The sequence below is a fragment of the Phalangium opilio genome, unplaced genomic scaffold (genome assembly GCF_054372755.1).
Source record: "Phalangium opilio isolate 3A_F unplaced genomic scaffold, DU_Popi_V2 ptg000217l_1, whole genome shotgun sequence".
Taxonomy (NCBI): Eukaryota; Metazoa; Arthropoda; class Arachnida; order Opiliones; family Phalangiidae; genus Phalangium; species Phalangium opilio.
This window is the reverse complement of record NW_028324218.1, coordinates 7,641,175-7,653,355: the sequence shown is the minus strand read 5'-3', so window position 1 is coordinate 7,653,355 and position 12,181 is coordinate 7,641,175. Positions and strand designations below refer to the sequence as shown.

General features: G+C 36.3%; 2 protein-coding genes across 2 annotated transcripts; one reads left to right on the top strand and one right to left on the bottom strand.

Moving 5' to 3' along the window:
* Positions 1–293: 293 nt before the first annotated feature.
* LOC149616030 (sulfotransferase 1 family member D1-like) lies at positions 294–1,404 on the top strand. The gene has a single exon (XM_089856136.1). It carries the CDS (start codon positions 324–326, stop codon positions 1,260–1,262), a length of 939 nt encoding a protein of 312 aa, XP_089712262.1. The 5' UTR covers positions 294–323; the 3' UTR covers positions 1,263–1,404.
* A 3,567-nt stretch (positions 1,405–4,971) lies between these two features.
* Positions 4,972–7,616, bottom strand: LOC149616029 (glycine receptor subunit alpha-2-like). Its single transcript, XM_089856135.1, has 8 exons — positions 7,546–7,616; positions 7,390–7,463; positions 7,264–7,331; positions 6,972–7,198; positions 6,823–6,905; positions 6,233–6,370; positions 5,540–5,966; positions 4,972–5,071 (listed from the first exon to the last, which is right to left on the bottom strand). The coding sequence occupies exons 1-8, from the start codon at positions 7,614–7,616 to the stop codon at positions 4,972–4,974; spliced, it is 1,188 nt and encodes a 395-aa protein (XP_089712261.1).
* Positions 7,617–12,181: the final 4,565 nt, after the last annotated feature.

The window sequence follows — 12,181 nt, the reverse complement described above, 5'->3', positions numbered from 1 at the left end:
TAACATCTAAACACAACAGATGAAAAACGGTGAACATAAACAATTCAACTGTGTTACGAAATATACTAAATTCCATATCTAAGCCTTTGAAAAGATGTAAATTGTAAAATGTAATGTACGGTACAGGCGACATAATTGTTACTGAAAAGGTATCTACATCAGCAGGTGTTTCTAGTAGAAGTTTTCCTGTATTGTTGAAAATGTCACAGAAAAATTGCAATCAGATCTCAACTACACATATAAGGCCAGCGCGTCTACTCCATAAAAGTCGGAGCTTACAACACATCGAGGCATCAAGTGGAAAACCAAAGTCTCTCATTTAAATGGCGCTAAAACCTTCAACGAAAAATGTTAACGGCGTTATTGTCCCAAGTTTCCTTCCTACCGAAGTAGCCCTTCAAGTCATGAACATGTCACCCAAGCCTGGAGACATTATAATATGTACATACCCAAAATGCGGTACAAACTGGGTATCCCAAATAGTTTCCCTACTCTTAAGAAATGGAGTACCACCAAGCAATAAGGACGAATTCTTAAAAACATGTCCATTTGTAACCTTTGTCGGAGTGGACTATCTCAACACTCTACCTGAACCAAGATGCTACAAGACGCACTTTGATTACAGTATCATTCCTAAATCAGAGGATGCCAAGTACATATGCGTCATACGAAACCCCAAGGATTGCTTAGTATCACTATACCATTTCTTGCAATCAGACTACTTCGGATTTAAAGGAGGTGACTTCAACGTCCTATTTGACCTTTTTATGAAAGGTGAAGTGATGTACAACGATTATTTTGATCACCTCATGTCCTTATACGATCATAAAAACGATCCTAACGTTCTATTCTTATATTACGAAAAAATGCACGATGACCTCGGTAAGGTAGTCAAAGAAATTGCTAAGTTCATGGAAGGGGACTACGTCAAACTGATTGAGGATCCCAAAATTTTGGCCAACATAATTAAGTACAGTTCTTTCAATTACATGAGAGATACCACTAACAGCATCATGAAGTCTGTGTTTGAAGATGAAGCTTGTGAAATTGACGCTGTAGTTATGAGTCAGATATTGGCTAATTCCAAAGAGGCCATGAAGAGAAGTGACCGGGACGCCATGAAATTTGTCAGGAAAGGTATCGTTGGCGACTGGAGGAACTTATTTTCCGTTGAACAGAATAGGATTATGGATGAAAAGATCGAGAAACGGCTGAATAGAACAGAAATGTTAGAATATTGGAAATCTATCGGTTGCATATAAATGTGCAAACGCACAAATATTGGAAATCTATCGGTTGCATATAAATGTGCGAACGCACAAATATTGGAAATCTATCGGTTGCATATAAATGTGCAAACGCCCAAATATTGGAAATCTATCGGTTGCATATAAATGTGCAAACGCCCAAATATTGGAAATCTATCGGTTGCATATAAATGTGCAAACGCACAAATATTGGAAATCTATCGGTTGCATATAAATGTGCAAACGCACAAATATTGGAAATCGATCGGTTGCATGTAAATAAATGTGCACACGTACAAGTATTTTAAATCAATCCGTTGCATATAAATGTGCACTCGTGCATACTTCAAAAATCGACCGATTGCATATAAGTGTGCCAACATTATTTCTAGTCATGTAAAGTGTTGGAATTTTTAGCTTTTTTTAGACAATCATAAAAATATATGTAATTAAACGTCAACATGGCCCGAGGTGTTGGATACTAACAATTATTAATAAAATAACCAAAATTGAATCTTTTCAGGGTATTTTTTTTTCTTTTGGCACTGAATTATTTATTTTTTATACTATATGCCACTTTAATCGGATGCTAAATGAGGCCTCGCTAAACACAGACTTTAAAAGCAACGGGACATGAAGAGTTGGAGGAAAATGTGGGGTTCAATCCCTAACCGTAAACGAGAATACAATATTAAAGAGGAGCCGATTTGAAAGCGACTTTTCGAGTCATCAGGGAAGGCAATTTGCAAAAACCGAGCGAGTGGGGGTGAACTGGGATTCAAATCGAAGAAAAACATTAGCCGACCCAACTCTACCCCTAATACACACACCCACTTCACTGAAAACCCTCCGATTTTTTTTAACCTTCTTTGAATTTTACTTCCTGAATCTTCCTTGAGCGGCATAAGCTATTTTTTTCTGCTAAAAGCCTTTTTCTATATCTTAAATGCTCTGGGCCAAGGAATAATGTGCACCCAATTCTAGTGGAAGAAAACTGCTTGGACTTGCGTCAACTAAGACCGCTGTGAATTTAGCAAGATGGTTCCCAATGTAATAACTGTTCACAGCAATAGATTTAATTTTAGAAGTAGGAATGGAGAACGGTTAGTATTTACTTCAGTCCGACTCATAGCCCAGTATAGAGCTCCTCCCGCCAACACGTAACGAAAATTTCAAATTATCTTATTGGCTCACTTAAACTGCGTTTTGATGACGTTGCTGACGGGGACGGCAAAAAATACCTAATCCCTTAATAACCTCTGTGGCTAAGACCCGCCTCTTCTTTCATACCCCACCGTCCATGGAAGGGGGTCGGGGACTTTGACGCGCACCCAGATTACTCTGTTCTCCATTCCTACTTCTAAAATTAAATCTATCCCTCCTGTTCAATCAACGAACAGATAAAAACATTTCTTATCCATTCTATGAGAATATTTAATAAAATTTTAATCTTTAGGACCTTGAGTTATATTAATATCTGACTATGGAGCCCTGAATATAAAACACAGAATCTGCAACCCACTACTAGACAAATACTCTACATTTGAAGTTAAACACTACAGTTCTGTCGATCTGAGTAGTACTTTTATAAATTGCTATAGAACAAGAATGAAAGAACCCTTTCCATGTAAATGAGGAGGTAGACAACCCTAAGTATCAGGACATGCAAGTGGGTTGATCCCTTGCCGTCTCTGCGCACAGTCAGGATTCCCCAAGCCTACAGCGCAGGCGCTAAGAAGCAGAATGTAAGGCAAAGTGTTACCCCCAGTGTTTTTCCCTCTTAGTTACATCTTAAGTCCAGGATCATTATTGAAAGACGTTGGCACTGACATCCAGCGTAAATAACAATTCCTTATTAAGCTTTCAGGTTGATAACAGGGGTCTAACATTTCATATTCTAGTGTTCAGTTTTACATGGCAGCATGTGCCTTAAGCATGGTTTTCACTTGACCGAAAAAAACTACTTTGCAGCTGGACGTCAAACGTCAGATTGGTTTTTAACGTTGTCGCCCAGCGTTATAGCGTTTTCACTTAGCGTAGTTCCCGCAAATAATGGAACCAAGGCTTAACAGATAAACTGAACACTGCGCTAATTGCGGCCCATCTATTGTCTTTCTTTCTTTGCAATCTTTGTTTCTAATATCATACAGATTTGTATTGTTCCTAACCTCTTCAACTAACCTTTCAGCATTGAACTTCGGCATTTTCAGGGATTTTTATTAGTAACTGACTCGATTAGGATCGAAATAAATAAAAAGATGGCGGACTGCGGACGGCCTCTTCCGAACACGCGTGGTCGAAAATGACGTCACGACTCTAGCTTATTGCCGATTGGCTCACGCAGAGCGTTATCGGTGAACGCGGCCGAAAAAATAGAAAGCTAATATCGTCACACTCAACGTAATTTCTGTCCAGCGTAACTATGTTTTTTTTTCGGTTGTCGCTTGACGTCGGGCGAAAAGTCGTGATTTATGCTAAGTGAAAACCATGCTTAAAATACCACTTTAGTTGTTGCTTTATTTTCGGAACAGTCAGGCAGAGGAGTTTTTACTAGTTATGGTCCTACGCATATACAAAACAATGGAGTCAACCTCGCATTGAAGAAAAGCTTCATAGAAACCTTTTGCGTAATTATAGCTTCGGTTTTCAGCTTTTAATGAACCCTATCTGACACAGATCTAATTTGAAGAAGTTTTCATTTCAGAACCACCAAGCTACGCCACGAAATACTACAACTCAAAACGTTTTACAACTCCATCATCTTTAAACATTTTAGTTTGGGTCGTAACTTAAAACGGATAACCAAAAAAGAGGTGGGGGGGGGAGATTAGGGGTTTCTCTAGGTGGGTCTTAGTTTCGTTACTTTAAACGTTTAGAGGTTTTTCTTTCGAACAAAATTACGATCAGAATAGCGGCATATGTTTCAGAAAAAAAGAAGAGACACAAAAAAATTCACAGAAAGCTCAGGGATTAAAGAAAGATTCCATTTGATACGTTTCCATTCAATACCTATACTTACTCATTATTCAGCTTTTGAAATAAAATAGAACTCATTTCGAATACCTCAAATTCGTGAGAGGCTAAGCCTTGGTGACAATAAAGACACGTATAAGAAGACACGACATATTTTAAAGTAGAAATTAAATGAACTCGTTCAATAAGATGGGGATTGAACTGGATTTGAAGTTTTACGAAAGTGAAAAGAGAGATTTAAAAATCAGAATTAAAAATTAAAAATAAAGGTTCAACAATAGACCTATGGGGATGGAAAAATTGAGGGTGCATCTACTGCATCTTTAAAATTCGGTTTGACAAATTAAAAAATTGGCATCTGAACTTACGGTTTTGTCATTAATGTTTGTGTGTTGATCTAGTAATAGGATGTGAAGAGGTATAGAAAGTAGCACCTAGTATGGTCATCGGGATTAAGAAAATCACTCGATCAATTTGTCATTTTGATTCAAAATGGCTGAAATCATGTTCGATGCATCCAAATTTTATTCAACTGCTTTTCTGCACGAGGTACTGAAGTGAAATAAAATTATTATCAAAAAGAAATAGGCCAAAAAACACCATGTAGAGTTTGCACCATGTTTTGTTTCATTTTTATTCTGGCTGCAAAATAAGAAGGCTATTTTCTGTTTGAGTTTTAGGAGTAATTTTATTGGAGTGAGATGAAAAAATTACTTGGACCTGCATAAACCGTAGTTTTCTTACAATGTTATTACTCCATGGTGTTAGGTTGCTTGCGGTTAATAGAAAACGGCATTAAACTACTTTTATAATCACTATCTGAATTAGTTTTTTTGGCTTTCACAAAGCAACTAACAATTTAAATGAAGACTATGAATTAATTAATTTTTTGCAGGTCGAGTGCTGTAAGACCAGCGGAATAAACGCTTATACTAGGACAGAGTATATCTAAATCGAGTAGGGAATTGAGGCTTTATACTCTAGAAGGTAAAAGTTTAGGAATGTTGGTGCTTAATTTATAAAAATTCCTTTATTATTTGCATGAACAAAACTCAAAGAGTTTTGAAAAGTTGTGTAGCGTATGGTCTCAATTTAAATTCCTCCATACTTCCCTTTACACATTTTTGGTTCTACTTCCGGTTTTAAGTGATAACAAATTTATCCATATCTTAGGAGTATCATGTCAATTAATATTTTAGTTGAATATTATTACTTCCGTTACATTTAACATATACGACCAATAACAGACAATGAAAACGCCCATAAGTAGTGGGAATAACCAACGGGAGAACTTATCGAAAGCGTTGGTCGTTTTCAACCTTGGTAATATTGACTTCTTCACATTTCCAGTAGGTTTGTCTTCAATCCAGTTTGGATTCTTATTGACGTCTTTCGCTTCTGTTTCTTCTTTTAGGACATGAACCTTTGACGTCACTCTGTACGAATAGGCGACACTGTACTCAATGAAGGACGCAAACACAACAATGAGGCAAGCGAACAACCATACATCCAGCGACGTAATATACTGAACAGGAGGCATCACGTTCCTTGCTTGCGCAATTTGCGTTGTAATAGTCAAAAGAGATGTTACACCGAGTGAAACTCTAGCTGGTGCAGCGTCTACGTCAATGTAGAAAGATAACCACGACAGAAACACAGTCATTGTACTTGGAACGTAAAAGTTTATTACACTTCCGGTTAGTCTACGATGAAACGTGATGTTGGCCCATAATTCTGTATAGTTTCCTAAATGGGATGTATGTATGTATTTACCACAAAAGCTCTTATTGTTAAGTCACAACATAAGCCCATAAATTTGCCACTGATTTCAAACTGGAGCTTGTCGAGAAGTGAAGTAGGTCATAGATTCGAGGTAAGGTGGCGCCTGGTGAGGCGCTGACAAAGGCTTAGTACTGCAAAATTAACCGAGTGTAGGACTTCAATTCTCGCGTCGTTCTCGTTTGAACTAGCTCTCAGTGTCTAGCATTATGAAGTGTAGAAAGTTTTTGTACCTGTAACCCAGCTTTGAGTTTGGCGATGCTTTCGTGGATTCATTATGTAAAACTTCAACGGTTCAATTGGGTAGCTGTACGCTAAACCATCGGTTACAACACTCCAGTGTAAGAGAACAAGATCATCTGGATTGTTCACTTTTAAAATGAATAATTTTCCAATATATTTAAGATTGAGAGTTTCTCAAAAACAGGAAAATATTTATCAAAAAAATGTAGGAACGAATTAGACAACTATTAGTAGTTGACGACCTCATAAACCCCTTCCAAATGTCGGTCAGGCGATAAATATAAACATTGTATTCGTATTTTTCGTCGTTACTGTCATAAACGTAATCAAAATGTAGATTTAGAAGAGCCAATAAAGTATTTTGAAGATTTCCTTTTGTCTAGAGGGCGGAACTCTTCATAGCGTTATGAGTCACACTGTCAATCATTAATACTACGTTTTAATAAATAGATTCCTGTCAATTTCCTTGTAAATTTCAATTTCTCTTTTGGAGCTAAATGGCCTTCATGGCCCTAGCTCTACTAATAAACAGAGCAAAAAAAAAAAAATAAAAAACAGGAAAAAAAAAATAAGTAAGTACTTAATGCAATAATCAAGTGACAATTTTGAGTATCCATGGGGTAGAGCATATAGACCATTGCGCATGACACTTTCATAATCAATCTATAAAACGAATTGAAAGAAAAACCTCTCACGATTTAAGATCACTGACACGTTTTTAGTGATTACCTTTCAACTCTGTACAATTCTCCATTAGGTAATTTTTTAAAACCTTTGTTAAGAACCGTGTCTTTAAATGAATCAATTTTTTTCGCGTTTGGAAATATTATATCTGGTTGCCAAATACAATTGACCAAGTTGGGTGGTAATAAAGTGGGAATCGATTGGTTTTCAATTACCAATTCAAAATTATCGTTCCTCCAAGTTGCAAATATGTAAGCGTGCAAACGAAATTCCTTTTTCAAAGTTTCATGATTTTGAAATATTATAAAAATAAATATATATTAAGTATTTCACTTACCATAGCATCTTCGTTTATTTCATCTATGTCCAAGATTGCGACATTAACATAAACTTCTGTTACTTTCCCTGTAAAATTAAAAATTCACTTTAATAACAATATTATAAACTTAATTATAGAAATTACCGTTCAGAGTTGGATTAGTACGATGATAACAATCTTTCAAATCATCATCTCTGATAACATTTTCAGGATTAAAACTAGTAATTGAAAAAATTGTAATTTGTAAATACAATCATCCGTATACGTTTCCACCCAATACTTCCGAATTAAATAACATACTTTAGGATCATTTTCTCAGGCAATACCGCAGGAAGAAGATAAAAAACGGATATTAAGAAATACATCCGCATGTCGAAAGCGAAAATTCACAATATCTTAATTGTCTTTGAACTTTTGTAGATTATGTAAAAATGGTAACTATATAGAAAATGACAATACAAAACTATTTTCACTCTGATATCTATAAGCGTGCAATTAAATATACTAGTTTTGTTCGAGAATCGAGTTCACTTTGAAAAATATCGTCAAAATTTATTCCAGTTAATACGTACGTTGTAATGTTAATATCAGGAAACGATGTAGTATCTGTGCAATAGAGGAAAATTATACCTTACGTCCTCCAAATTTCGAATAACAGATCAGAAAATGAAATACACAACGTATGATTCAAATTGCGCGCGTCTCAGCCTCAGTATAATCAGAGAGAACTCGCGTATGAATACTATAGCTAGTACGTAGGCTAACCGAATTACTTTTACCATCACCAGAGCCTTAAGTATTCCACAGTCGAATATCTCGAAACCGATCTAATTTCAACAGAGATAAAGAATAACTTAAAATTTAAGTAGAGTTCTGATTGGTCAACACAAAGAAACTAGAGAGAAAGATATCAAGACTGTGTCGTTAACACTACTGGTCACTATGAAAAGCATTCGCATCCACCCCAGCAGCGCTCTTCCTGTTATTTTCTATTTTTCTCTGAACGCACTACTAGGCCTATATAGTTGAATTATTGAAAATCGAAAACCATCTGTTCGGCTTTATACTATAAAGAAGAGTGTTTTAACTTGTTTGACTTGCAAACAACATTAATATTGAAGCGCTTTGTCGACGAAAAATAATGATTTTTAACCTTGCGAGCTTTTCAGTTTTTAGTTTCAAGTAGTTTGATTTATCGATTTTTTATTTTTTTAGCTTTAAACGAGATTAAAATTATTGATTTTGCGTTTTTTCACTCTTTGTGTTGCCTGGTTTATGCGTAAATTCAGCATTGTTTTAACGTATGTACCATAATTTGTATAAAAATAAAAACAAAGAAACAGAAATTATGCAACGAAAAGTTCATCTTAAATTTACGATCATGTTATAGTGAGATAAAGAATCTGTTTAGTGTCCTTAGTAAGTTTTTAGAATTTTGCAAAAGTTATAGTCTACATACACGTAGGCAGAAGTAGAATAAGGGACTAGAAGTAAAGAGCTCTGGCACTGGTAATAGATCCTGGCACTAGTGAACAAATTGGAGGATTTTATGCCGCTTCCATCGCGCCTACACTAGAGAGAAAAAAATTGGTCGAGTTCCAAAACATTTCCTACCCCCTTCCACTCAACCTAAAGCAGCGGAACACGGACGTGGGTGCCTGAATCTAGTTCGACCGTCTACCGCCACGAGCGTCTCACGTTTTGGAAGGAAAATTCAGAAACCGCTACCAGAGGGCCAACCGTTGGTGTGTTATCAAGAATATTCACTTTCGCCAAGTGAAGAATTTGGTTACCTCAATACTTCTAGTCCCTTATCTTACTTCTGACGTAGGTGAACGAAAAAAGCTAATAATCTATCGATGAATTATAAGAAACTAGAAAATAACTCGCATTTTGTTTACATTTTCGATGTAAAGAAGATTGGTAATCACTTAATTGGATTTTAAATTAAATTCAGAAAAATAAGTTAAAAATAAGTTGTTTAAAATCAAGACAATCTAACCTGCTAAACGACTAGTTGAGAAGCAATTGCTGCGAAATTGTGTTGAAGGTCACGTGGTGGCTCGATTTAACTTTGCAGTTTGAGAATTATTGCACTTCTTCCAAAGTTTTCAACAAATTGCAAGAAATTATAGTGAAGCTGAAAATGCACGTTGCCTTATGGTTAGGTCTTGCTTGTTTCAATGTTGAAAATACTTTAAATTTTTCTTAAGGCTGTATGCTTGGTCATTCAGCGACTTTCCTATGAAACGTGATAGCGGTGCGTAATTCGGTATATTTGAATTAAAACGCAAGTCGAATATTTGTTTGGTTAAATACCATTATGACTGAGCACGAACCTGTCACCCAACTGCTACTAAGCTACCATTCAAATGTTTGCTTACATCGACCCGCCAGTGTTTTCACTACTATTTAAGAAAAAACAATGTTAATGGGTATATTTTGACTTTATCTAATAAACAGTATCGTTAAGCGAGATTAGACTGTTTACTTAGTTCACGTATACTCGTTTTGAAAGTTAATTAAGGTGGAAACGTTACAACGGAAGCGAAATATATTAATATTATCTTATAAATAAATTTATTATTTTATGTCTGTACATTTCAATAAAAGTTGTATTTCCGAGACAAACATAAATTATAACTTCCTGAGAGCTTTTTCAAAAACTTAATATTTAAAAATTGTTTGGCTCTCTTGTCTCGGTTTTGGATTGTCACTCATCCAGTTTCCATCATGTTTAACATTAATTAGTGGAATTAGACATAAATTACATTGCAATCAAGCAAGTGTAAGCGGAGCCTCCGAAATGAACTAGGCCCATGCGTGTCGCGAAGCGAGAATATTTTTTTAACCAATTTAGTTCGCCGTGGTTTTACGCTTGGGGGCGCTTATATTACCGTAAAATAAACAAAGTTCAACCCCGTGACCCTGTCGACTGCTTAAGCATTTGGGCCAAGGTCGCGGATTGTAAGTATACGTTTTTATTACTCTTACTGAATTATTTTAATTGAAATAATTTATTTTGCTGTCATCAATACAATTTAACCGAAAGATTCAATGAAAAGTGAATAGCCCCAAAAATATTTACGTTAATTTTAGGGTGAAACTTTTCTCTATCAAAAAAATTTTGACTGACCCCAAAAATATCAACGATAATTTAAGGAAGACCCCTGTCACAACGGTAATATAAGCGCCATATGGTGAAAATATTTTCCTTAACAAACTGGATATTTCCCCACATAAAATTTGACATGCATGGGCCCAGTTCATTTCGGAGGCTCCGGTGTAAGTCAGCAGATGATTTTTCAATTTAGATTCTGTTCCCTTTACTAAACAAAAACGTTTATCACGCAACTTTAGATACAGCTTAGAATATCTCTATATCCGTTTTACAAAAGAGATATATCCAATAAACAATTGAAAATATAAGCATCCCTAATGGAAAGAACCAACGCGATACTTTATCGAACGGATTTACGAGACGACATCCCTTCAATGCTTGATTCGGTGATTTATTATTTTCAGTCCATGATCTACTTAATTTTCTTTCCGGTGAAATTGTTGTTATTGTCTTTGACTTTTCTTTCGATAAATTTGTCTGAAATACGTTGGAAGTAAACTAAGATTTCACAGAAGTAAATTTCAATCAAGATCAAATAAAATCAAGGGATACGACAGAGGAATGTGGCATAAAAATATCTCCTCCCTTTCCCCTGCGCATGGGCGAAATTTCAAACCCACCCCTCAGGATTCTCCGGAGAGCTATAGTTCATTTTCCCCACCACGAGACCTAGCTACTTCCAACTCAATTTAGAGCCACCTCACATCCGCCAGTGTATTTGGCCTAGTTAGGTATACATAAAAAGTAGTTTTATGCATATCCATGGTTAGACCTAGTCTATCCTTACGTTTTCCTACAATCCAATTTCAACGTTTAGAAGTTTCCAATCAATATATAAAACAAAATTTATGAAAAATTTGACTTACTGGTTGTTTTGTGGGAGAAACTGCAACTGTTCTATAATTGTTTATAGAACCTCTGAACGAATAGGCAATACTGTACTCGATGAAGGAAGCAAAGACCAAAATAAGACAAGCAAATAACCAAATATCCAACGCCGTTACGTATTGCACAGGAGGCAAAATATTCCTGGCTTGGATCATTTGCGTCGTAATTGTCAATAGGGCTGTGACACCCAAAGAAACTCTAGCAGGGGCTGCTTCTACGTCGATGTAGAAAGACAACCATGATAGAAACACAACCAATGTACTCGGTACGTAAAAGTTGATGACACTTCCAGTCATTCGGCGATGGAAAGTGATGTTAGCCCAGAGCTCGGTGTAGTTACCTAAAGTACAAGCACTGAGATATAATCTTGGGCTGGAGTTACGCAGCCACTGCGGCAGTCGCCCAATTTTCGGCAGCGAAATCTAGCGCCATTAAGGGAGGTGTTATTCTCCAGGACCCTTCCCAAAAATTTTTGGACTTATTTTCGGCTACTGTAGGGACCTGGCAGTACTACGTCATGCAACGTCAGACTACCTTTGACAAGTGCTAAAAACATTCCAGGAGGAGGAGCTTATATAGCTTTCATTCTGTTTAAAAACATAGCATAATGGCGCTGGGGGCGGAGTTAAGCCTGAATTGCCAAGTCCCTATTTAACTAAATTGGGAACCTTAATTTCAAATAGTGGAAGAAAAAAATTAATAAAAGCTCAAAGATTACGGCATAGAAGCTGTCAATTTGAAAATTGTGCCCTCTAGTTCTCTGAACTATGAATCAGACGATAATCAGTCATCAAAACCATAGCCCACGCATGACGCGCTCACGGACAACAGCGGTGATCAAATGGACTAGTACTATTGTTACACTGCGAAAGAATGACGTAGTTTACCCGTAATCCAACTGACGGTATGAACATATTTTTTGGCCTC